General features: G+C 35.6%; 1 protein-coding gene across 8 annotated transcripts in view; it reads left to right on the forward strand.

Annotated features, from left to right (window-relative positions):
- Positions 1-26,486, forward strand: part of MED15 (mediator complex subunit 15) — a 442,919-nt gene that overhangs the window by 312,896 nt on the left and 103,537 nt on the right. For 7 of the 8 annotated variants that reach the window (XR_016546979.1, XM_090374288.1, XM_090374289.1 and 4 more), the window contains 3 exons: positions 8,763-8,897; positions 12,661-12,721; positions 23,980-24,049. Coding sequence is in view for 7 of the 8 variants with exons in the window: in XM_090374288.1 (XP_090230414.1) it covers positions 8,763-8,897; positions 12,661-12,721; positions 23,980-24,049 (266 nt within the window). In the remaining variant the exon portion in view is untranslated. The remainder of the gene's footprint in view (positions 1-8,762; positions 8,898-12,660; positions 12,722-23,979; positions 24,050-26,486) is intronic. The other variant, XM_090374290.1, reaches the window with a different exon arrangement.

A 26,486-nucleotide genomic window follows, 5' to 3' on the forward strand; every position in this document is an offset into this window, starting at 1 on the left:
TGGAATTCTGTGGGTTATTATGGTGAAATGGGTTTACACTTGCATAGAATCTTCAATCATATAAAAAAATTAATTTTCCCAATCTTCTCTTCATTTCTATTTTGAAAGCTTCGTAACTTGTTAGTCTGTTCTCACTTGTGCGTATCGTATTACTTGCAATTTGTGTGTGCCGTGTTCTTTTTTATTGATTGCTTATCTTTTTATTGTTTTAAATTTTAACCCCCACCCACAAATGTCAGTGAACAGAAATGTCAACTAGTTAGTATGTACATATTAATTATTCCGATTATCACGTATATTCTTCCGATTCTCACGTATCATTTAATTTTTTAATTGGTATGGTAATAAAGAGTAAATTTTTGCTAATTAGATCGCTGTTTAATAAAATTAAAATTCAATTCACTTAACTGACGCTACACATCGTATAATGAACGGTACTACGATGACTCCATCGTAATGTGATTTGATTGTACAGTGAACCAATTGTAAAGAGGGAGTCCATTGTGTTTTTGCCTTTTTTTATGTGAAAATTCGAATAATTGGGGCAGCCGCTTAATCAGGCCAAAATGCACTAATCTCAATGTGTCCCAAATAACCGGAATTGACTGTATATGGTATAGGTGCCATACTCCAGTTCTGAAATCCAAAAAAAAATTCTGAATTCCAAAACACATCTGGCCCCCAAGGGTTTTGAATAAGGGATTGTGGACCTATATTAAATTAAAGGACATAATCATTTAATGAATACATTGTTTCTATGGCTGTTAGACACACTAAATGTCATTAATTATTTAAAATAATTAAATATTTAAATGTCATTTTTGAATAACATATAAGTGTAATCTAAAAAAAACTGTATAACTGTAATCTAAAAACTAAATTAACTTAATTTAACAATATTATTAATTAGAATGAAACACTGAGCAATTCCACAAAGGTGGTCCAGCACAAATTTATTTTCACAAAAATTCAAAATTCTCTTTTTCAATCATTGCCTTCTGCTTTGGACAGGATTGACTGCGTAGTATGCATTCAACTTAGTTATCTATTTGCTGCCATTCTTTTGAATTCTTCGATGATACTGTAGATGCCAATGTGTACACATCCAATTCTCCCATCTTCTGTGAAAAGCTTAAACAGTATTTTGGATACATGGAATTCCTAGTTCTGTGGAGTTATACCTGGACCACCAAATTGTTGGAAACAATGGTGGTGCACAAAAAGCAGTACCATTACACAAATACCACCTTATTCTTCCACAAATATAATTGTTTTCGAACCACTCAATCACATCACTAGCTTCTGTTCGCAAACAGGGCTTCAGAACATTGAGTGCTTCTGGAATTTCATCAGTTGGAATAAGTGGCAAGGCAAACAAATGGTGCAGCATCAAGCTAAACTCTTTGTCAGTGCCTTATTGAGATGCCAATCCACTCACTTGGATCTTTTTCCAACTACACTGCTCCAGGTGGAAGAAACAAACTTTGTTTGATACATCAGTATATTCATTTTTGAAGTATTTATTGCAGCAAATTCTTCATCAGTTAATACTGTCTGTAGTTTCAGTTCAATTTAATTTTCTTCAGCAAATTCAGTCAAATTTTGAAATAAACGTTTGACTTTCCTCACTCTTGTTGGTCATTAACACATAAACTAAGGGTAAAATTCGGTAATTGGTAGAACAACTGGTGCATGTATAATGTAAAGCTGATAAGAATTTTGAGAACAGTTTTGAACATATCATCGATAATCATTGAGCCTGTGATAAACATTGAACTACTGCTTTGTTGTAAAAAAATTCTTTCCTCTCTCAATACGGAATCTCTAATCATAAATAACTCACCATTTAATGTTTCACACAAAGCAATTGAAATATCAATTTCACCAATGATTTTGGCTCTACTGGTCATTTAGCTTTTCTCACCAATTTTATTTTCTTTCACAGTGTTTTTTGTTCGCATATACAGCTGAATCTGTTGAGGGATGGCAAACTGTTAGTTTGAATAATCTGACATGGCAGATTATTTGTTTTGCATATATCTTAATTGCCCAATGATTTTTGCAACAGCAGCAACACTTGATTTTGGAGCGTGATTATGATTTACAAACTTTGAAGATGATGTTACCTATTCAAATCCCTTGGTGTGCGCACCTGTACACAGTGAGGGGCCTCCCAGTGATGCTGCTGGCCTTCCAGATTAGCATCACTGGGATCTAATGACTATACCTTGGTTCCAGGGTTACATCATTAGAATCCAACGTGTGCAGCCATGCACCGTGACCAGTGGAAACTCAGAAAGGGGGATCCTGGTGTTTGAGGGGCCCAGCCTTAATACACCACTTTGGCCCCTGCTTCGACAATACAGGAGGTCCCGGACCGGCCTGACTGGGATCAATTGGGTGGGTGGTTCTTACTGCTAGAGTCAACTGAGTTCCAATAAGTATCCCTTCCTTTTTGTCCTGGGAAGGATTAACGCTTATTGGAAACGTGGGTATGGTTCTCCGAAGGGAACTTGACATCCCATTCATGTACGCAGTACGTGCTAGCTCACTAGTGGGCATCCCCTCGTAGGATTCCGTGGTGGATGACATACTTAGGGCATTGGAAATTGTTATCTTACTCATATTAGTAATTTAAATCCTATTTCTTCTGAGGGCTCCAGCAAGGCCCCTACCTAACCAATCAGATGAAAACAAAACTAATTCTGTTAAAAGAGCCAGAACTGAGCGTAAAACACCATCTGTGACCCACTTTTTCCTCATTCTCCAATCCACCAGAGAGCAATCAATCAGGAAGATGTCATCCTTCATCCAGAGAAAGGATGGCAGGATTCTCTAAATCTGTTAAATGGCTGCGTTCCTGAGACATTTTAGTTGAAGCAGTAAATACAAAACATGCCGGAAAAAAATCTTGAAATCTACATCGATAGGCGGAATACCCATTGTTGCCACCTCCCATAAAACTCTGAACTCTTCAGAGTTTTATGGGAGGTGTCATGAGGCACCTCGATGGGCAGGAGCAGCAGTGCTTAGCACACGCTTCTTGATTAGACCGGGGTTCGAGCCTGTGCCCACAAAAATGGAGGATGCGGAAAGGTCAGGAAATGACCACCGCATATCCCAGAGCAATATGGCCTTAGTTGCTAATGCTCCTTAAAAAAAAAAAAAAGTGTCATATCAGAGTGGGACCTTCTTCATATCTCTGAAGAAGAGATCTGCCCTGAATTGAAAGACCAAGGAGTGGCATCTGTCAAGAGAATATCGATGCAAAAGGATGGTAATCTTGTCTCTACCCAAGTTCTCATCCTAACAAAAACATGCCAAAAGTATGGCCATTCTCAAACAGCTTGTTGTAGCTTCCCTGCCTGTGCTTGCTGTGGTGTTAAAGATCATGAGAGCAAGGCATGTTTAGCTTCTAAGCCAAATTGTACTACCTGCCAAGGAGAGCATCCTGCATACTCTCGAGCATGTCAGCGGTGGAAGGACAAAAATGAAATTCAAAAAATAAAAGCAGAGTTCTGAACATTAAAATTGCCAAGGAAAAATTACCTCATTATTAGGAAGGTTGACTAGAGAAAGTAATGTTCAAAGAAAGGAAGTCAGAGTTCCAAGTAATTGGTTGGGAGATCAATAGAGGTAGCAAATGCATTTGATAGAATGAGAGTAGAGAGATTTTAAGCCAGAGAAGGTCAAAAAGAGGAAATTCCAAATTACTAGATGTCTGACAGAGAATATCGGAACTGTTGAAGTGAAAGGAATCACACAGCGAATAATTAGGACAACTGGGATGAGCTGTTTTTGAGGCATCCGATAATTGGGATTATTTCAGAAAAAATAAGTGGGGCTTCGCATACTGTAGGTGGAAAGGGACATCATTGAGATTGAAACTGAGACCACATATTTGTGAAATGAAAGTAGAGGGCAGGGGAACATGTACGAAGTAATTTTTGGCATGCACCCAGCAAGAATATACCCAGCTCCTTGAAAATGCCGCCACATACACATTACTCTGATTCGGTCAAGTCACTTTCTTGTAGAGGAGTCAGAAAGATTATACACTATGTAATGTGGATGCCTGTGGTGAGTTACTAATACATTTGGTCTGGTAATAAAGCCTTTTTCAACTAAATTAAAATGTGGCTAGTATTAGGTGTAGGTGACTTTTAGTTCACTTAGGTGCAAAGTCTTGGGTAATGGAGGAAGACTGGAAAAGGAGAGTGACATTATTCCTGTGGGAAAGTAAGTGAAGTAGTGGGGAAGAGAAAGGAAAAGTTAACAACTAGTCACCATGGCAATGCTGGTGGAAGAGAATCATGAAGAATGGGAGATGTGGGGAGGGCATCCCAAAGGCTCAGAAATATGCATGTAACTAAGATCTGCTGGTGGTTGTAATCTGCATGCATCATCACCCTGGAGAAGATCTTAAAAGTCTTATGCATCACAGTGGTCTTTTAGTTTATCCTCCATAGAACTTATAGCCTTGATGTAGCACTACAATCCTTACAGGGAACGTAGTAAACGACCTTTCTCCTCTTCATAGGTGATACAGGCATTTTGGAGGTGGAGGCATTCTCTAGTTTTCTGCCAAGTGTGTGTGTGTGTGTACAGTAAGATTATTATAGCCTCACAGGGCTCTGGCTATACCCTGTGGTATGCTGAGGTAAAAAAAGAATATGAACAGTGCTGGTGAGATGGGGTTCCTTTTCTAGGAGATAAACTCTGTGTGTTACGTTTTCGTTATGTGCCTGAGTTAAGAACAATTCCCAATACAGGTAGTTCTTGACTTTACGAGTTAATTCGTTTCTAGCGCACGCTCATAAAGCATAAACTCGCAAAGCGGGAATTTATTTTCCATAGACATAAGGTTAAAAATAGGGGTTACGTTATCAACAATGAAATTAGTTAGCTAATTAGTTTGTTTAAACAATGATTGATATATCCAAAGAAATTAAAACATAGCCTGTAAAATCAAGCAAATTATAATAATAAAGAAATTATTTATGACTTACAAATTTTAAAGAATGTTTATTCTTCACCATCGACTAAATGCACACTCGTTGACCACTTATTATTGGCTCGGCACTCATTGGTTTGTTGCACAAGGAGTCGTTTTCTTCAGAAATGCTTCAAGTGGCTCTTGTTTCCAAGATAGTCTTCTATTTTCATTATAAATTTCAGTAGCATGCATAAGCATTTTTTAACGGAACGCACAAATTGCAACTAACACAATTTGCACGGAGTAACAGGTTTACGAAGCTTTAAAAAAAAAAAAAGGAATGAAGAGAAGATTCTGAAAATTTGTTTTTTATACGATTGAAAATTTCAGTAAAGGGGAAACACATTTCATCATAATAATTCAAAAAAACACAAAATTCCAGCTATCTGTATTTTCACAAATGCAAGAAGATCGAGTTTACTAATTGCTTTCAGTAACAGAAAAGCCAAATAAACTGTAAAGTGCAAATTGTTTTATGGTCGTGACCTCCAGAAATGTGCTTTAGAAAAATGTCGCAAAGGCATTCAAAATTTGGTTCTTATAACAGAACATATGATAACGATGAGAGTGTAGTGCATTTTAATTATTTGAATTGGTAACTAATACAATTTTCCCTATAAAAATGACCTTTTAGAGAGTTATATAGCAAAAATTTCAACTTCTGAGGTCGTGGAACGAATTGCCAAAAAACAAAAATTTCAACTTCTGAGGTCGTGGAACGAATTGCCAAAAAACAATGTGTTATTGGGTTCACATTACGATAGTGTCTTTGGAACAGATTAATATCATAAAGCTAGGTACACTGTAATGTATAGCTACGCGTGTGGTTTGAAATGTGGTATTTATGAATGTTTAACATTCATTTTTTGCAATTAATGTTCATATTTTCGATTTTGTTGATACTTGACGCTTTGGAGAAAAAAAAACTCGTAAAGCGAGAACTACCTGAGTTCTCGCTTTAAGTACTTTAAGTACTTCACAATGTACTTTGAGTTCATTCTGGGTAATCCCATTTACTAAGATCTGCTTTCACCTTGCTGATTTCCTTCTGTTTGTCTGATTTGTTTGAACAGTGCGATAAAGTTCTATTCATAATTGCCCAGACAATACTATCATTAGGCAGCTGTGATTTGTAATTAGTATACTGTCCTGCATATGAATTTGTGATAGGCTGATATTACTAAGTATGGCTATACTCTTTTTACTATAATGTCCAGGATAGGGAGGGTGTGATCGTTCTCGATTTTAGTGGTGAATTTTAGGAATCAGATTTGCTATTGGAGTAAGCTAAATATGCTATTTTGTTGCCCTGGTCATCAGTATACCTTCTCCATATGTATTGGGGAAAGAGGTTAGATTTTGAGATCCATCACAAGGTTTACCACATGAGAATTAATGGGAGAACCCTTAGCTAAAGTATGGACTCTTCACCTACATTTGTAATGTCAGTGCTAGCCATACTTCAAGTTAGTTTAAAAAGGCTTCATACAGCAGCCAAGAGCCCACTAGCCCGATCCACAGCCTCAGTAGGTTTATTTAATTCTGAACAATCTTGGTCACAAGAATAAATAAATAAATTTAGGTTTATTCCCTTAGATGGCTAAGGCTAGAAGAGTTTACAAGTTCAACCTGATGCATACATATTGAATTATTAATGGCAGCCAAATTTCAGCATTACAGTCAATGGGATGTGCATTTTTTGTGGCAGAACATGCTAATGACTGGATCCCACTAGGACCATTGCTGGAAAGCTTCAAGTCCTAATGACATGTCACACATGTTTCCAAAACCTTGCTCCTCTTTTGTGTCGCTTTTTGCATTTCCTTATTTTACTGGTGTTTTTTCTTCTTCTGCATCGAAATTTGCTCATATCTAACCAGTTTCTAAAATGGGTGGTAGATCCTCCCTTCCTATTATCATCATCCCATTGGACTTAACCTCTACTTTTTTCCAGAGTAATGGAGAAATCCATTAGCCATCAGCTCTTAAGCTGCATTTGAAACTCAAGTAGTTGCTTTCTGCATTTCCATGGCTTTTGATCATGTTTAGCATGAAAACTTTTTAAACAAGCTCCCATGTTGTAATTTGCCATGTTTTTTTGCAATTGGTTGGCCAATTTTCTCTCTAACTACATCACTGTAGGTGATGGTGGCTGCCTCTGTGCCTTCTTACTTCTCAACTAATGCTGGTTTCTTCAATGTTCAGTGTTTTCTTGCAACTCCAAATGCACAGAACTAATTTTTCATTTTCCTCATTTATCCCTCCTGTTTTTTGTAACAACCTTTCTTCATCTGTATTTCCTGAAAATCAAAATCTACTGAAATTCAAGTCTAATGTCAACAAATATCATCTGTTTTCTAAAATTTAACCTATGCACAGTACTAAGTAGTGTGGGTTCTAGTACCTTTTCTGTGCTTGAGGGTTTCATTATTAAAAAAAACCCCTCAGTTTCTGAACTACAGTGGTCAGAATTCCACAGGGTAGTATTTTGTAATATTTATTATTTTTCTCTTGGATAAGGAAGGTTTATTTCACATGCGGGTGATGTAGTTTTGACTGCTGAATTTGAAAACACATGCATCCTGGCTATTGATCAGTTAATCTTTGACTCAAAAGAGTATTAATGACCTTTTGGTGTATTTATAATACCATAAATAGAAATATGTTTTGTGTGTGGTATTTTCATAAAATATAAAAAAAAATAATAATAAAAAAACTTAAAACAGAAAGACTAGAGCCAGAGACACAAGTAAATATTATATTCTGATTTTTAAATGTAATTACAAAAAGTTTGGATATACATTTCTACTCCTTTGCAAAAAGAAAAGCATTGTTAACCCAGAATTAACATATGGCAGTGGCCATTTAACAATTTAGTAACACAGTTATACTTACAAAGGAAATTTCTGTTATCAAAATATTAAACTTCTCTTTATGACAAAAAAAAAGAAAAATTACCCATTTATTACAACCATATTGATGTGATCAAGCACATTTAATTGATATCCTTCCCCTGACATTTGTTACTCAGAGGATTTGTACTTAAGCAAAAAGTTCCTTGAATCCTTAAAATAAATTTAATGAAGTTTTGGTGTCTGTTTTTAGGTGTATTCTGATGAACAACTTATTTCTTTACTAAATTTCCTTTTTCTCAGCAGCTGCCAAACCTAAGTTAATATCAAATTTTAATCATAAAAAGTGGCTTGCCTTTATTTACAGTACTTTAAAACAGTTACTTTAATGATTTGCAAAAACAATTGAAATGAAGTGAAACTTTAGCAAATACATTTATACATTTTCTCCGAACAGTCACTTCAGTTGTATACTAATCTTTACCTATTATATATTGGTTTGTGTTGTGGTTGGGATTTTTAATACTTATACCTTAGTCAAAACATCTTTCTAACAGAAATATCCATTGCAAACATACACCTGAAAAAATTGTTATCACTAAAGTTTAAAATGCATATTTTAAAGAAAAGCTTCATTGTTACCCATTTAATCCTACTAAATTGATATTTTATTAAATAATGCTATAGTAAATGGCAATTTGTTGTAAGGATTCAAGGAACTTATCATGCAAATGACAATTGCTACCAGACTTTAACATTACATAGTTGTTTTTATGTTCTTATGGTTGAGATCTTAGTTGTTTTGAACGGTATCTTGACAAATTAAAACTGCATGTCATTTGCTGGCTAAATTTTGATGAATTTTTTTTTGTCTTATAAGAAGGCCTTTATTGATTCCATTTTGCTTTAATTAGCAGCAAGTACAGCAACTCCAAGTCCTGCCTCTCAAGCAGCTGCAGATGATCAAGCATATCATGAAAAACTCAAGCAACTTTCCAAATATATTGAGCCACTTAAAAGGATGATTTCTCGGATAGATAAAGATGAAGGTAAGTACAAATGATAACTGATAGAAATATGCATTTTCTCTGAATTAGGGAGATGATAAACAACTTGAGGTGGGGTATACTTCAGATGGTTAAAAAGAATGTCTTAGTTTACTGGACTCCTCTTCAGTGAAGTTACATAATCAGGGAACAAAATTTTACCAGTTAGTTAACGTACTGCATTTCAAGCATGTAGGCAGATAGTAATAATTTGTTTATTTAACCCTTTGCCTGTCCACATATATTTCGCATGTACTAAGCCGTACGTTCGTTTGAAATAGTTACTTTTATAAAGTTACATAATAAATAGTTACATAATAAAAGCAAAATAGTTGCTTTTATTATGTTACATACCTACTAGATATGTAAAAAATTACTCTCTAGAGTAATTTTTTACATATCTAGTAGGTCAGGGTACATGTAACGGACCAAGGATATGCAAGGATGTGTGCATCCCATATGACACATTATGAAATATACCAAGAAGAGAAGATGGAAAACTCGTTCGGAGAAGGTATCGTTGTTACACAATCATATCGAAGGAAAATCGCAAAGAAGCAATGAAAAAATCTAAACAAGTCTCAACAGAATGTGTCGAATGTGACAAATCATTTTGCCTATCTTGTTTCAATGAATACCATAAATAATATTATGTAGTGTATTGAATGAGAAATAAAAGCTACTTTATTTATATTTGTATGTTTTTTTATATATTTAGTAACTCCACCATATTATTTCAGATAATTCACATTCTTGCACTTTGTGAATCAGATGTGATGCACACTGAGTTGGAAGACAAACTATAACACGTTTAGATCGAAAATTTATCGTATTTAAAACTCCAGTAAGTGTGTATCACATGTGATGCACAAGCGTATAGAAAATACGTCATGTGTATCACATGTGATGCACGGGACAGGCAAAGGGTTAAAACACACCCACAAGCAAAAAGCAAGGGATTTTGTTCTGGAACTCAGAACATTTTGTTTCTGTACATCCATCGCATCACATTAACCATTCATTCCTCAAACCAGCAACAAACTTAATATCCAGCACTTCAGCTATAATATATGGTATATGAATGGCCTATATGATATAAAGTGGTGGACAAAAAAAACTGCATCACTTGTGAATTTTACAAATAATGTGCACGGCATTGTGGGTTATAGAAACGTTCGAAATGCATTTGTTAGATGGGATATATATCTCTGTGAATGAAATCCAATAAAAAGACTCCGCCTTATATACCTAATTGCCATAAATATCTTCCCAAAGGGTAAAATGCGTAATTAACAGAAATATGAGAAATCATGCAAATGGCAATCATGACAACCAAACACATTTTATTGCATTTACGGGCACAAACTGAAATGACAAGTTAACGTAATAGTATTATGTACTGTAAATCAGCAAAATAAGTCCTTAATATTTTGTTTTCCTCCTCGAGCTGCAATTACAGCCTTGCAACGACCTGGCATAGTTAATCAACTTCTAGATATACAGTTGCCCAATTTTATCAGCCTATTTTATCAGCGATAGCATGCGTGGAAGGCCCTTCCTTGGCCAGAGCAACAGCTACACTTTTTTTTTTCTTGGTGTCAACTGAACATATGGAGCCATGCTTACACCTACCCAAAACAGCATACTAATGAGCTTGTATTCCCTTTCAACGCCATATTTATAGAAATGACTAATGCAATAGAATCATTATCTGACACAATACCTTTACTTTACGACAAACAAAATTACTGTAATCAAACAATATCTTATACATTTCACTACAGATGTTACTTTTTTTTAAGGTGATGCAGTTTTTTTGTCCAACACTGTGCATAAATAATAATAATGATTGTTGGATTTGTATTGGTCTGACTTTAATAAAATTTCATGAAAATCTATCTACTGGGAGTAATCAAATCAAGAGTATTACTCCCTCTAGTTGCCTCCTGAACATGGAACAAGGCTTTTGTGGTTTTATTGGATAATGTAGAAAACAATCATCCAATAAATCCACAAAAGCCTTGCTAGTGTGTGAGTGACCAACCCACAAATTCCAGTCAATATCTGGGAAATTAAAATCCCCCATTATAAGACTCTCTGATTTACTGGCCCACTCTATTTCCCTGTACAGTTTCTTATTATACTCATCTGAGTCATTAGGCCTATAGCACACTCCCACTCTCAATTTTGATCTCCCAATGCTTATGTCACACCAAACTGACTCGACACTACACTGTCCAGCGATGCCGACTGGCTTCACTTCCTTGGATTTTGTGTGTTTCTTAACTAATAGCATAACCCCTCCTCCCTTCCTATCCTGTCTATCCTTTCTGTACACATTGTACTCCACAAATTCCAGTTCTGTCCTTTTATCTGTGTGACACCACGTCTCTGATATCCCAACAATATCCGCCTTTGATGCCTTGAGCAATACCTCAAATTTAGCACATGTTTTAACACTCAAAAATAAACTGAATTCACACTGATAAACACTGCTGCATGGAGCTGTCAAGGTCAAGAAAAATGACTGAAGGCAGCATTGCCAACATGCAAATATTTAGTTTACAAATTCCCAGTATTCACTCCTAACTTAATACATTCGATAATACAACTCATGACATTAACTTAAGTGATTTGTGAAAAAAAAAAACGATACGTGATAGGGAAAAAAAATGAATAAAATTTCTGAAATCAGCTTAAAAAAACTGAATTAAAAACAGTTATTAGTTTACAAATATTGAAAACCATGCAGAGTGCTATAATTCTTCTTGGCTTTATCTCTGATTGCTATCATTAATATCTGCTAATACTGAAATATATATTTTTTTTTACGCTGTATGTGCTTGAAATTGCCTGTGTTCTATTTCATGTTCAGTGTTGTGGTTAGTTTTGTGGGAAGATAAAAAAAATAAATAAAGGAATGACTTTTTGATGTTAGGTTGAGGAGAACTGTCATAATAATGGAATAAATCCTAAGAAGACGTTAATTTTTAGAATACATCGTCTTGGGTAGTTATTAGTATCTCACCTGTGCAGGTTCCTTCTTGGGTGTAGTTCGTCCAAATGTATTTGGCATTATGTATATGACAAGTTATAAGGTATAAAATAAATTTTTTGCAGAACAAAGGAGGTACCATTTGCTAGTTACATGCTGCGAGTGCATAACTAGGCATGTAAGGCATAGTCTGATGTTACATGGATTAAAGTTTCTTTTTATGATGTTATTATTATTGTTAGTATTTTTATTTCAGGTGAAATGCATTTGATGCTATTTCTGCTTGGTGTTTTTTGTGTTTGTGAAGTATGTATATATTTCTTAGAGAATTACTTCTATAGACTCTGGGGTCAACTTGATCCTACTATGCCAGTGTAATATTTCATTATTAGTTTCATTAAGTTCATAGCAGTTAATTATTAAAATAAAAATACACATTTAAAAAATAATAATTATTTGTGGTATAAACTGTAATTTCTTGAATAAAATTGTACAGTGATGTTTTTGATTAAAGGCTCTTTTTGCAGCTGCTTGCATATGTGTGCCTGAATAGTTTTGTTCATTGTATAATGTATATATGAACAAAATGTGGATGCCATATTGCTTTAACACCTGAAAATCTAACACTGTCTGTAGTAAACTCATTTCAAATTGTGCCAGCCCTGAAAGAGTCATATATAAACATAAATAAATGTAATTACAAGTAATAATTGTATTCATTTTCTTTTTAATCACTATTTATTTTGAAACACTTGAATATATTTCTTTCAGACAGAAAAAAAGAATTGAGCAGAATGAAGAATTTACTTGATGTGTTAACTGGCCCTAAAAGGTATACTTGTGAAAAAAATTACTTATTGTTATACAGATATTGGCTTTGCTAAGCAATTATGGATTTTATTTTTTTTAATGTTATATAAGCAAGTGAGAAACAGTTAACATCTATTAAGGAAGCTAAAGTAAGAAAAACAAATGATTATCAAAATATTTTAAATAACCTTACTGTGATATTCAGAAAATAATGAAACAATTTATTTGGAGTATCATACTTAATATTTTTCTAGTGAGTTTACTTTAAACTGAGCCTTGGATATTGATTCAGCTGTGATTGTGTTATATATGATAGGAGTATTGAGTTAGGCCATTGATTAGCACCAGTGACCTAATGTTTATTATCACCAGGATGCTATCTACTGATTTCATTTAAAATCACTTTCAATCCCAAGTGATTTACTGCCTACTATACAGTGTTTAGTATAGATAACACTGGTCACTACATTTTTACTAGGAAACCCAGCTTGCAAGTAAACAGGTTAGATTAAGATATTAACAAGCATTTCTGATATTAACTTCAACAAATAAAATTGCACATAACAAAGCAATTGACTGGTGAAACATGTCACAGAAAAATTACTTAACCAGTGAGCCACTATTGGAAAAGCATTTTGCCAACAGAGCTGGCGAACAATTAAGTGAATATAAGCAGATTGCCTGGATATCAAGCTGCTGCATTTTATAGAATGGTGAACTTTGGATATACAAACATCTGATTTGTGAACTTTAGATTCCAGGAAACAAAGATTTTTTTACACTGGACATTAAATATGTGCTCATCACAATCTTACAGACATTTACACCACTTCATTAAGCATCATCTTTTGAAAATAAAATAGCCAAGAATCAAATATTCTCGAGTTTTTATGTACTGTATCTAACATATTTGACATATAATACATGTACAGTGAAACTTCTCGTAACGGACATCTCTCTACAATGGACATTTTCAAATTCCCCAACTCACCTCTGTTGGTTTTAACATGTTTGCAGCTTCTGCCTAGTGGACATTCTCTGTAACGGACGCGGACAGGCAATCTGCACTGTTTTTTTTAGATTAGCACTTAATTTGATCTCCCCATAACGGACTGCTGGAGAGCTCACGGCCCTTTTTCTAGGAACTTTTCTTCCATGTATTGCCTCAATCGTGTGTTTATTTTCTATTTCCAATTCTCTGAATTTTATCAAGGTTTACGTCGCGGTTCTAAACCCTTTTTCAAGAATTTGAAGGCACGTGTAAAACTTCTGATGAATTCAGTGTGTGCAGGGGGGGGGGATTTGGTTGGCCTTTCATTGTTTGAGTTTACAGTTTTGTTCAGTGTCGTGTGAAGAGCACAATGTCTTCTCGTAAACATTTAACTTTAAAAGATAAAGTCGAACTCATTAATACTTGTGATCGGCAAAAAAATGGTGTTCGCATTCTCGCTGCAAAATTCAAAATCGGGAAGACGCAGGTAAGCGACATCCTAAAGGGAAAAAAATGAACCGCTCAAACAATTTTGGCAACACGGAAATGATCTGTTTCAAAAATCATTCCCAAAAACTGTTGGACTTCAAATTGACAATGTTACGTATGAGTGGTTTTGTCATGCACGTGCTAAAAAAATTCCCATTAATGGGCCTATTATTAGGGAAAAGGCTTTGGAGGTTGCGAAATCTATGGGAGTAAATGAGTTCAAAGCTTCTGTGGGATGGCTAGACAAGTTCAAAACTTGGCATAAAATTTCTTGGAAAACCGTAAGTGGTGAAGGTTACTGGTTACTGAAGGTTACTGTTGATACTGGGGTTGTAACAGAGTGGACCATTAAATTGGAAAGTTTATGTTGTGATTTTGAAGCTAAGGATATTTACAACTGTGACGAAACAGGATTGTTTTTTAAAGCTCTTCCTGAAAAAACAGAGTCTAAAAAACGAAAAGTTCCAGTGCGGAAAAATTTCTAAGGAACGCTTGACTGTACTATTGTGTACAAATATGCTGGGAGACTTGAACAACCTCTTGTTATAGGAAAACCACAAAATTATCGTTTCAAGGGCATAAAGTTGAATCTTTTGAATGTTGACTGGAAGTCTAATAAAAAAGCGTGGATGACACGAGATATCATGAGCGAATGGATAAGTCACTTTAACCAAAACATGATTCGTCAAAACAGAAAAATTATTCTTTTCATGGGTAATGCTGCATCTCACCCACACATTGAATTGTCCAACATTCAAATCGTTTTTCTGCCACCAAACACATCTGCAGTGTCAGCCCTTGGATCAAGGGATAATAAAAAATTTTAAACTTCACTACAGAAAACAGGTTTTAAGACATCTCATTGCAAACATGAACGATGTAACATGTGCGAGTGACCTTGCAAAGAAAATCAGCATCCTAGATGCGATTCAGTGGATTTCCTCTTCAGTAAACGCAATTAGAAAACAAACTGTCGTGAACTGTTTTGTAAAGTCTGGCTTCTCAAACGCAAAAATTGAAGTTGTGAACAGCAATGTGGAGCACCAAGAAGAACAAGAACTTCAACATCTATTGATAATGTACGATACTTCAGCTACAAGTGACCCTGGCTACAAAGATATAGACTCGAACCTCACTACAGAAGATGGTGCTCTAGATATCAACGACATTATCATCGATATTGTTCAAGAAGTTCCTCATGAGGATGAAGAAATGAAAGGAGGTCATTCTGTCGAAGAACATATTAACGACGAACCACCGATGAAAATAGAAGGGCTCACACAAATCAATTGTTTAAAAATGTTTTTCGCCGCTGAAGAAGATACTGAAGGACTTTCGATGGTTTCTTCAAATGTTGAAAACAAAATTATCAGCCTCAAGAAGGTGCAGAAGAAAATAAGTGATTACTGTATGCATTTTTCTTAAGATAAAGTCATAATATGCATAGCACGATTGTATGTATATTATTTACAAAAATATTGTGCAAAATCTGTATATAATTTAATTTAATTTTACATTAAACGTTTAACGATTTTTCTTTATATCTTGTGTATGTAATTGTATATTATTTACAAAAATATTGTTCAAAATCTGTATATATTTTAATTTAATTTTACATTAAACGCTTAACGATTTTTCTTTCTTTCTTTTTTTTTTCCTCCCTCAGACTTCTTGTTAGCGGACACTTCTCTCTAACGAACAAATTTTCGTTCCCCATGGCTGTCCGTTAAAGGGAAGTTTCACTGTATATATTTTACACATATGCAGTATGCATTTTTAGTCACATGTACACATCAAGGATATATGCTACCATCACGTTCATATTTCAGTTTTATTTATGGAGTTATTTTACTTTTCCAGCGAGTTAAGCAACCTTTTGATAATTTTATTTCTTCTGTGTAAGGTATGAATAGCTTCCATTAGGTTAGTCTCATTGTAATTTTATTTACACAAGGAGACTGGAGATTAACCAAATACAAGCATGAGTTAGAAAAATGTTACTTCTGCAGTTATTCATTTCTATTTAAATTATACAATAATAGCTGTTTTCTATATATAACTCCAATACCATTGTGCTAACCTGCTGTGCTATAATGATTTTTGATAAGTAAAAACATTTCTGCGTACCTTCATTAACTCAGAAGCATGAGCTCCTGAATGCTGTTTGCCTCTTGCAATAAAAATGTAATTATTTTGAAATCTTTTTGTGAAGGGGGGAAAAAAAAAAAACTAAGTTAAATTCCGATCTTCAGGTAATTCTCCAGTGGGGCAAAGACAACTTAGTTGATTTCAAACCTTCTAAAACTCAGTCTTGTCTTATATCTCGCAAAAAGGATTCTTCTGCTCCTATGCTTATCTTTGGTGACACTCCGATTTCTAGGCAAAATGATATATCTCTTTTGGGGATTACGCTGACTTCTAATCTCTCTTGGCACAAGTACATTACAAATATTGCTTCCTTTGCATCTAAAAAGCAAATTTCCGCACATCTATCCGACATCTGTCTTTCCACAATCTGAATTTATGCTCTCTCAGGTGATTATTCTGAACAAGAGGAAGAATCCCATCGGCATTGAGCATGCTCAAACCATTCAAAGTTTTATACACCTCAATCAGATCGCCTCGCAGGTGCCTAGTCTCCAAACACCAATTTGCAAAACTTAAGCCTTTCTTCGTAAGAGGAACCCTTTGTTCCATTCACTAATCTTGTTGCCCTTCTCTGTACTCATTCCACCAGCTCTACATCCTTCTTGAAATGAGGCCTCAAGACCTGTATACAGTACTGAAGGTGTGCCCTGACCATTGCGTTATACAAGGGGATAATCACCTCCTTAACCCTGCTAGAAAAATTCATCTATATAATTGACAAGACACCGTGAGCTACTCTTGCAGCCCTTCTGCACTGCTCAGAGAACTTCATATCTGCCTGCACAATTACCCCCGGGTCCTTTTCATTCTCTACCACTGTCAGTGTAGTACCACAGAATTGATACGTTGCTCTGGGATTGCTGTTTCCCATATGTAGTACTTTACATTTGTCAATGTTAAACTTCATTTGCCACTCCTCAGCCCATCAACCTTTTACAGATCCTGTTGCAGCAGCAGCAGCATAGCGTCAGCAGTGTCCTTAACAACCCTGCCAACCTTTGTATCATCTGCAAACTTGGACATTAAGTTTAATATGCCATCATCACTATCATTTATAAAATACAGAAAACAATAATGGACTCAACACTGTGAACCCTGAGGGACTCCAGTAATAACATTTAGTCCACGATGAGCAGTGTCCATTGACTACCACTCTGTCTTCTCCCCTCAACCATCCCTTTATCCATAGCAGCAATTTGCCTCCAATGCCATAGTGCTCCAATCTGTGCAGGAGTCTTCCATGTGCAACAGTATCAAAAGCCTTTCTAAGATCCAAATATATAATATCAAAGTTATTCCCTGCATCCAGTTCTTTTGTGACTGCATCATAGTATCCAATCAAATAGGTCAGGCAAGACTTTCCCTTAACAAAACCATGCTGTGTCAGAGCTATAACTGAGGTCTTGTCTACATAATCCTGCAGTGCTTCTTTAACCAGTGCCTCCATTAATTTTCCTGGAACAGAAGTTAAACTCACAGCTCTATAATTACTTGTGTCGCCTTTGATCCTCCTTTGTGAATTGGGGTCACATTTGCACATCTCCATTCTATGGGTACCTCCCCTGAGTCCAAAGCTCTCATAATTATGGCTAAGAGTTTGCTTACTTCCTTTGCTGCCTCCTGTAATATAACTGGATAGATCCCATCCACCTCAGGTGTCTTTTTTATGTTTATCCTCAACAATTTCTCCTACACTTTCCTCTCAGTTATTACAAAATCATGTAGATCACTGCCAGAGTTTACTTCACCTCTGGCATTCCCCTTCCTGAATAACTCTTCATGTGTGAATATAGATGCAAAATACTCGTTTAGTCTGTTAGCCACCTGAGCAGGATCCTCAATTGTTGACCCATCAATATCCAGTGGACCAATCTGATTCATCCCTTTCCTACTAGAGTTTACATAGGTAAAGAACTCTTTTCTGTTATTCTTTGCATCCTTTGCCAAGGATTTCTCATAATCTGCCTTTGCCTGCCTGATCTCTTTTGTAACTTGGTTACAGACCAGCTTATATCTATCATAGGCTTCCATGTCACCCATTAATTTATATGTATCCCATGCATTTTTCTTCTCTGCCATATGTCTCATTAGTTCATCTGACATCCATTTAGGCCTAAACCTTGACCAATATTTCTTAGTTGGTATGTAAAGCCTAGTAGCTTCCAAGATAAGTTCTTTGAATCCTTCCCATTTTGAGTTTGCTGTTGGTAACATCATCAGTTGGTCCCACTGTATAGAATTTAAATACTGTTTCAGACCATCGTAGTGGCCTTTTCGAAAGAAAAAACCCTTCCCTTTATCCCTGATGGTAGTTACCTCTCTGAGTAAATCCCACTTCAGCACAGTGATCACTGCCACCTAGTGGTTTCCTTATCTGCAGATTCTTAATGCATGAAGAATCACTACTGATAATCAGATCAAGAGTATTACTCCCTCTAGTTGCCTCCCGAACATCCTGGTGTAGAAAACAATCATCCAATAAATTCACAAAAACCTTGCTAGTGTGTGATTGATCAACCCACAAATTGCACTCAATATCTGGGAAATTAAAATCCCCTATTACATAAGACTCTCTGATTTACTGGCCCACTCTATTTCCCTGTACAGTTTCTTATTATACTCATCAGAGTCATTAGGCCTTTAGCACACTCCTACTCTCAATTTTGATCTCCCAAAGCTTATGTCACACCAAACTGACTCGACACTGCACTGTCCAGCGATGTCGACTGGCTTCACTTCCTTGGATTTTGTGTTTCTTAAGGCATAGCATAACCCCTCCTCCCTTCCTATCCGTTCTGTATACATTGTACTCCCCAAATTCCAGTTCTGCACTTCTTATATCTGTGTGATACCACGTCTGTGATATCCCAACAATATCTGCCGTTGATGTTTTGAGCAATACCTCAAATTCATCAAATTTATTTACCAAACTCCTAGCATTGGTGTACACCCAAGTATACATGGACCTGTTCCTATTCTTAGCTACCCTAACACAATCCATGTGTTTACTTGTACCGCAATGACTCCCAGCAGTCTTTGAAATATCCTGCATCTTGTTTTCTAGGCTGCTGCTAATTCCAAATAGAGGCAGTGCAAGAATCACTTTCACCTCTGCCAGTGGCTACTGTTAATCTGTTAGTCCTTGTATCCCCCCAAGCTAGTAGTTTGCCGACCCACCTAACACTGCCTCGATAGCATCAGCAAATATTCTTGCACCCTTTCTATTTAAGTGTATCCAGTCCCTGTAGAAGCAGTCTCTCCTGTTAACAAGTACAGACCAGGCTGGAAAAAATTCTACCCCTTGAGCCTTGAACAATCTTTCCAGGGCCGAATTGTTCAACAAGGCTCTCATCATATACTCCCTCCTATCATGTCTGGGCAGAATTGCAGACACTTTCAAATTCAACCCTAATTTGTGGCTCTTTTTCAACAATGACCTGTACTTGTTAAGTAAGTCTGCTGGTCTCCTACTCTTAATGTCATTAGTGTCAATGTGTACAACTATATCATCTTTTGTGCCCTTATTGTATGTAGTGTTGTGTACCGTAGTTCATCTGGCCACTTAGCCGTTGGATCCCGATTGGGGGCTGATGTCTCCCACACTCTGCCCCATGGAGGCAGACCAGGTACACCTGTATTATAGTTATTTATTCTGGCAGGCCCTGCCACCTATTTTCCTGAGATTTCAGTGGCTAGGGCTTATGTAAAAAAAAAAAAAAAAAATGGTAGATGCTAGAGGTTTAATAAGGCTGAGATGGGTTTTAAATGAAGGTTAGGTTAAATTTTTGACATTGGAGTTTAGCAGCTTGCAGTTTGGACGTTCACAGTCAGGAAAGGTAGAGCGGAGGGGAGGCTGAAGATTGGGGGTGACAGGTAGAAGTATGGGGATGAAAGAGAAGGTGATCGCCTATGTCTCATCCCCTCCCTACCCAGGGATGGTGTTTTAAAGGAGAACTGGGAAAGTTTGTCCAGTTCAGAACACCAGGCAGCATGCTACAGCAGAGCTGCTGTGGTCATGTCCAGTCATTGCATTGCACATGGGAGAAAGTCTCTTGTGCAGAGAGATTGTTGTCTAGTAGAGTCCACATAGATGGTGATGGATCATCGATCCTTTGCGATGAAGGTTCAATCCTGGGAGAGAGGTCCCACCATAATAGTATAGTAGTGTGTAATTTATTTTTAAAGCAATCAATTTCTGAAATTATATTGAACGATTTATATCTTATATTAAAAAACATTGGACCATTGCAACTCCCATACTGGAGGCAGCATTTGTACCTGTGACTTTTATTTCTTTCTTGGGAAGTACTTTACTCATTGGGCCAATATGGCCACAGGTTTACATTTTGGCTTAATACCAGTTACTTCATTTTGTGGCGGTTCTAGGATTAGAGCTACTGTATTATTTAATAAAAAAAAAATTAGTGAATTGCCCCAGAATATTTTAGGCTGTATGTATAACAGCTTGCAATTTGAGACTGCAGGTGTCAGATTTATGTGGTGTCAAAAAAAGTGACAATTTTCAAAAATGTGGCATGTGCTGGGCACAGAGGGTTCTGATTTATTAAATTATACTGCACTAAATATTGATGTGCATGCAATAAAATTTAATATAAATAGTCTCTAAACTTCTTTTTATTTATTTTATTTTATTTTTTTATTGTTGTGGGAAGATTTTCAGCTAGTGCAAAAGTTCCATTCTGTGTCATTAGACTTCTGTTAAATAATCCCTACCAGTGTTCTTAATTTTCAGTAACTATATGTTAAAGAAAGATGCATGGATTTTTAGGGGTTTTTTAATTATTATTTTTCCCCCCTTTTCTCTCCCCTCCAGTCTGTTGTGCTACTGGTTCACCCATGATAGTTTTCATGCAAGTTTCTTTTTTTCCCTTTTGGTAATGTTAATTTTTCTTATTTTTAGATTATTTTTGCAATATAAGGACTCAGTGGAAAAAATTAATATGTAGAAATGGAAGGGTTGTTGGATGGATAAACTGCAAGCATAGAGGGATGTACGTGGATGATAATTCTGAGTAGACTGTGACATTTAGACTTTGATCCAGTGATATTAGGGAACCTAATATGTATCATTAAAATACTCTCTGCACCATCACACTTGCACCAACAACCTGATGTATTGACATTTGGTATGATTGGATCCACTAGCTCATGCTGCTGTAACCATGTCTGGTACTGCCATCAGTGTAGAATAACTGGAATTGGAATTTGTTGAACTCTGCAATCTTTTTCAACTCCTCAGATGTTGAACATATGTTCCCATGTCCAATACTGATCTTTTTTTAACTGACAGGGGATGGAAACTGATGAGATTCTCTGCTGTTACACTGCATTGCGGTTTGTGTGACTGACTGCATAATTCTTTTCATCCAAAACCTCTGTTTGCAAGATGTTTTCTGGTTGTTGGACTGTTCTTGATACACTCCAGACCAGAGGTTCCTGTAGTGTTGGGGGGCATAATTTTTTTTTTTAAAACTGTATTCATTGTAATGGGATTTTGCTATATGTTAAGAAACTTTATTTTATTTTGTAACCTAGATTCTTCAGACAATCTAGCTTAGAAAAATGTTTAGACATTTTACACTTTGGATGTCATTTTGATTGCACAGGCAGAAAGGTTACATTTTATGTTTTAACAGTAAATAATTTTGTTTAGTCATTTTTTATGTCACTTTTTGAACGAAGGGCTTTTATAAAATTTTCCTATTTTGTCAAAGGCAGCCTGAGAGAATATAGAAATGATTGTAGAAGGTATATGGTAAAGAAACTTTATCAAGAGATAAAATATTTGAAAGGTAAAAAGTGCTTAAATGGATTTGATATCGCAGAAGATGGTGCATTGCCAGCAAATGACGAACTTGTTTTCCATGCTAGAACTTTTAGGATCAAAGACATATGGTATGAAGATATCATATGGTATCCAAATTATATATGATACTTTAAACACAAAAAAAGAATATGCAACGAGAGTTGAACTTTCAAAAGAACTGTTTAAAACATTCATTGATCATGATGTAAACGTGTGACATTGGGTTTTTAATCCACTTAGATGGAAAACTGCCTGAACTTTAGAACTTTCTTCCAATTTGAGTGAAAAAAAACAGATACTTATGTCAAGGAACCTCTGCCAGAGGTTGAATAACTCAGTCATAGTGAGAAGAAAGCCCAAAAATGTCTCTGTCCTCTCCAATCCACATTGACTCAATCCCATTATTTTCAGTCTCAAGTGCAAAAGGTTGTAAGGAAAAGCTAGCAGTGAAAGTGTTACAGTACATAACCATATTTAGATTTCTAATAACAATGCTGAGACTATTTAAAAAGTATTATATTTATGAACCACAGAAAAAAAATCAGCTCTATAAGAAAAAACAATACTCTTGATCTGATTATCAGCTGTTATTCTTCATATGAGCCTGTCACAGACATTTTCTCAGGTATGAGAAGCCCCAGATTGTTACCTGGAAGTCAAGAATAGTATGTTGGTATCTGTAGCTGCTGTGAAAACTTGGCTCATCTGATATTAAAGGCAGGCGATTAATTAAGACATTTCTAAGGCTGCTATGGTGGGAAAATATATGGACAGTGGATATTTATATTATTATCTAATGGAATAAGAGAAACTTATGTTGTCATTTTTAAATCGATAATTAAGAATTTTAGGTGCTCATTTCAGATTCCTGTTGCTTATATATAGGTCACCTTAGGGTCTTCTGAGTATCAAATGGTTTCATGTATGATGTGAAGTGGTACTTTTTTTTTTTTTGTCTGATGACTGATTTCCAAAATTAATTCAGAATGTAACCTGCATCTAATGTTTTAGTACACTAATTATATTGAAAGTGGATAATTGCTCATTCAGGTAATTCAGTTTGATGGCGGTGTTGTTAATGTTGAGTCAGGTCAGTAATTGCCATATGTGTTTGACTGTTACTAGCTGTTCAATGTGTGTATGCCTTTGCTAACTTGGCATATTTTTGGTTATATGCACTCACAGGATGCTGTATACCTTTCTGAAGTTTCAGTCATGTTTCACTCAAACCCATTTATGATACAAGTGTGTGATTTGTTGATGACCAAACATCTATGGTGTATAGCTTTCAGTTCTTAATTGTGATTGATAGCTGCTGTAATTCAAGCTATATATATATGTATATTATATAAATGTCATGCATTTTTCTTATTATTTATTTTTTTAATTGAGTCTTATGCCTGTAATCATGTTGGTAACTTTGTCTTGTATGTTAATTGAGAAGTGCAAGCAGAGAGCACATCAAGTTTTTTTCAATGGCCCAAGAGATTTTCCTATATTCATTTGAATAACTAGCAATCGGTTGTGATCACAAATGGCTAGGAGAGAGAGACAGAGAGATATATAGTTTTTCACTAGACCATTCAATTTATCATATTGCAAGTTTTTCCCAGGTTTATATAACTAAAAAATTGCATTTGAAACTTTACAAGAGTGTTATTGCAATTATAATGAGTAACAGAATTAATAAAAATGTTTCATTGGTCCCTTGGACCTTGTTATTAGATTTGACTGAGTATTTTATTTTCAAAGTTGCAGATCTAAATTCCACCTTGTATTTGAAATCATTTTGTACAGCATAATTTTATTTTATTTTGTCCTGTAGGTGTTCTATGGATGTACTGCTTAAATGTGAACTAGTCCTTGAGAAAATGGATCAGTTAAAATTGAAACCCGTGAGTTAAATTTCTGGCTTATCTACTTCATCATAAGTAAAATAGTTCAAAGTTTATTCGGATATGATATTAAGTTATTGTAAATAAAATCATATCGCATTAGCATCAGTAGAGGAATATGATACAAGAAAGCAAACTTATACAGCATCAGTCAAAAAAAAAAAAAAAAAACCCTCCCCATTTCACCCATCTATTTGTTCCAAAAGTTTGTTTTGTTGTTCTTAATTTATTTAAGCTGTCATCTTCCACAACGACAGATAGAACTTTGTTCCAGCAATAAACCACCCTCTGGCTAAAGGCCTATTTCTACACATCTATTCTTCAACTGTCTTTCCTCAATTAGAAATTATGCCCCTCAGGTGTGTAATTTAAGGAAGAGGAAGAATCCCATCAACATTTAGCTTGCTCAAACCATTCAAGGCCTTATACACCTCAATCAGATCACCTTGCAGGTGCCTAGTCTCCAGATGCTGCAGTTTACAGAACTTAAGTCTTTCTTGGTAAGAGCAACCCTTTGTTCCCCTCACCAATCTCATTACCCTTCTCTGTACTCGTTCTAGCAGCTCTGCATCCTTCCTAAAATGAGGCCTCCAGACCTGTATGTACAGTATTCTATATCCTAGGACCTATCAAATGAGTGCACCGCCTGGTGTATTTAACTGACCATCTGGCTAAAATTTAAGCGATTCTCACGGCACCGTATGGTACTGCTCACTGATCTCGATCAATATTAATTCGAACATACTATTCAATCGAGGTAAATGCAACAGGAGCATATGTTAAATTATGAAATTAATTTTTGCTCCTGATTGCTTAAATCACATTTATAAATAACAGAAAATTTTATAATATTGCAAAGTATTACACTTCTCCACCTGCCTGGCACACTATGGCCATAGACGCCCATGCGCCTAAAAAATTCCCAAACAAACAAACAAACAAACAATCTCCACCCAGCTACTTTGTTGTGCCACCCAGCTGGCAAAATTTTCTGGGTAGAACACTGATGTTGTACCCAATGTGTGGCCTAACCATTGCCTTATACAAAGGGATAATCAGCTCCTTGTCCCTGTTAGCAAAATTCCTGTTCATCATTGACAAGACCACATGAGCTGCTCTGGCAGCCTGTCTGAACTCTCAGAAAACTTCATATCTAACTGCACAATTATCCACAGGTCTTCTTCATTCTCCACACAATTGATATGTTACTCTGGGGTTACTGCTACCCATATGCAGTACTTTGCAGTTGTCAATTTTAAACTTCAGTTTTGAAGGAGAGGAACCAAAGTTACTGCAGTTCAATTCGCTGATCATATTTTCAAAATAGCATATAATTAATTGCTTCTTTCTAACATTGAGATTTTATTTATGTAAATCATTAATACAGTACATGGTTCACCATTCATATTAAAAATGCCTTATAAACTGTGCATCATTGATTAGCCAGCTGTTTTTCATTATAGGATAGAACAGCGGTTCCCAAACTACTGAGATTTACAGACCCCTTCAAAAATCAAAACAAGTTTGCGGACCCATATATATATATACATACATATAACTGATATTAAATATGTAAATCAAAATGAATGCCAGTAGCATGGCATTATATATATATATATATATATATATATAATAACTTTATTTATCATCAAATTTGCTATACATAGAATGAATAATTTGAAATATGTATACAGTTATATACTAATCGTATCGAAAATAAGTAGTTCTACAACTAAATTTGCTGTGATTCTATCAGTATATTTTTTAAGAAAATAAACATATATTACTTTATACCTTCTGATCATTTTGCGGACCCCAGTTTGAGAAATGCTGGGATAGAATATTCTCAAATTTTCAAAGTATGGCAGTACATGTGCTATCCATTTGGTACATATGGAAGTTCCTCATTGAAAAACTCTTGATAAACTTAGTGAGAGATATTGTATGATACAGGAAATGTAACTGAAGCCCTATGCTTGGGAAAATCAAAATCCATTTACATGCAAAAACACATGAAAATTGGAAGTGTTGCCAGTATGATATTGTATTGGTAAAGGTTGTGGATTACAGATATGGACAAAAACAAACATGATCGAATTTTCAGAATTTTTAATTAGGTGGGTTGAATTTGCAAAAAACAATAATGGGGCCAGCACTGAAATCTGAGGGACTACACTAATAAAATTAGTACACGAAGAGCACTGATTACCACTCTCACTGAACCATCGCTTCATGCGTAGCAGTAACTTTCCATTAATACCATACTACTCCAATTTGTACAGTAGTCTTTTTATGTGCAACAGTATCAAAAGTTTTCTTGAAATCCAAGTATATGATATCAAAATTATTTATTGACTCCAGTTTCTTTATCACTGCATCAGAGTAATCAAATTGGTCAGACAAGATCACAAGGGGTGATCTTGTCTGACTGCAGTAT

The sequence above is a fragment of the Mastigoproctus giganteus genome, chromosome 5 (assembly GCF_048544385.1).
Source record: "Mastigoproctus giganteus isolate SK-2022 chromosome 5, ASM4854438v1, whole genome shotgun sequence".
NCBI classification, from domain to species: Eukaryota; Metazoa; Arthropoda; class Arachnida; order Uropygi; family Thelyphonidae; genus Mastigoproctus; species Mastigoproctus giganteus.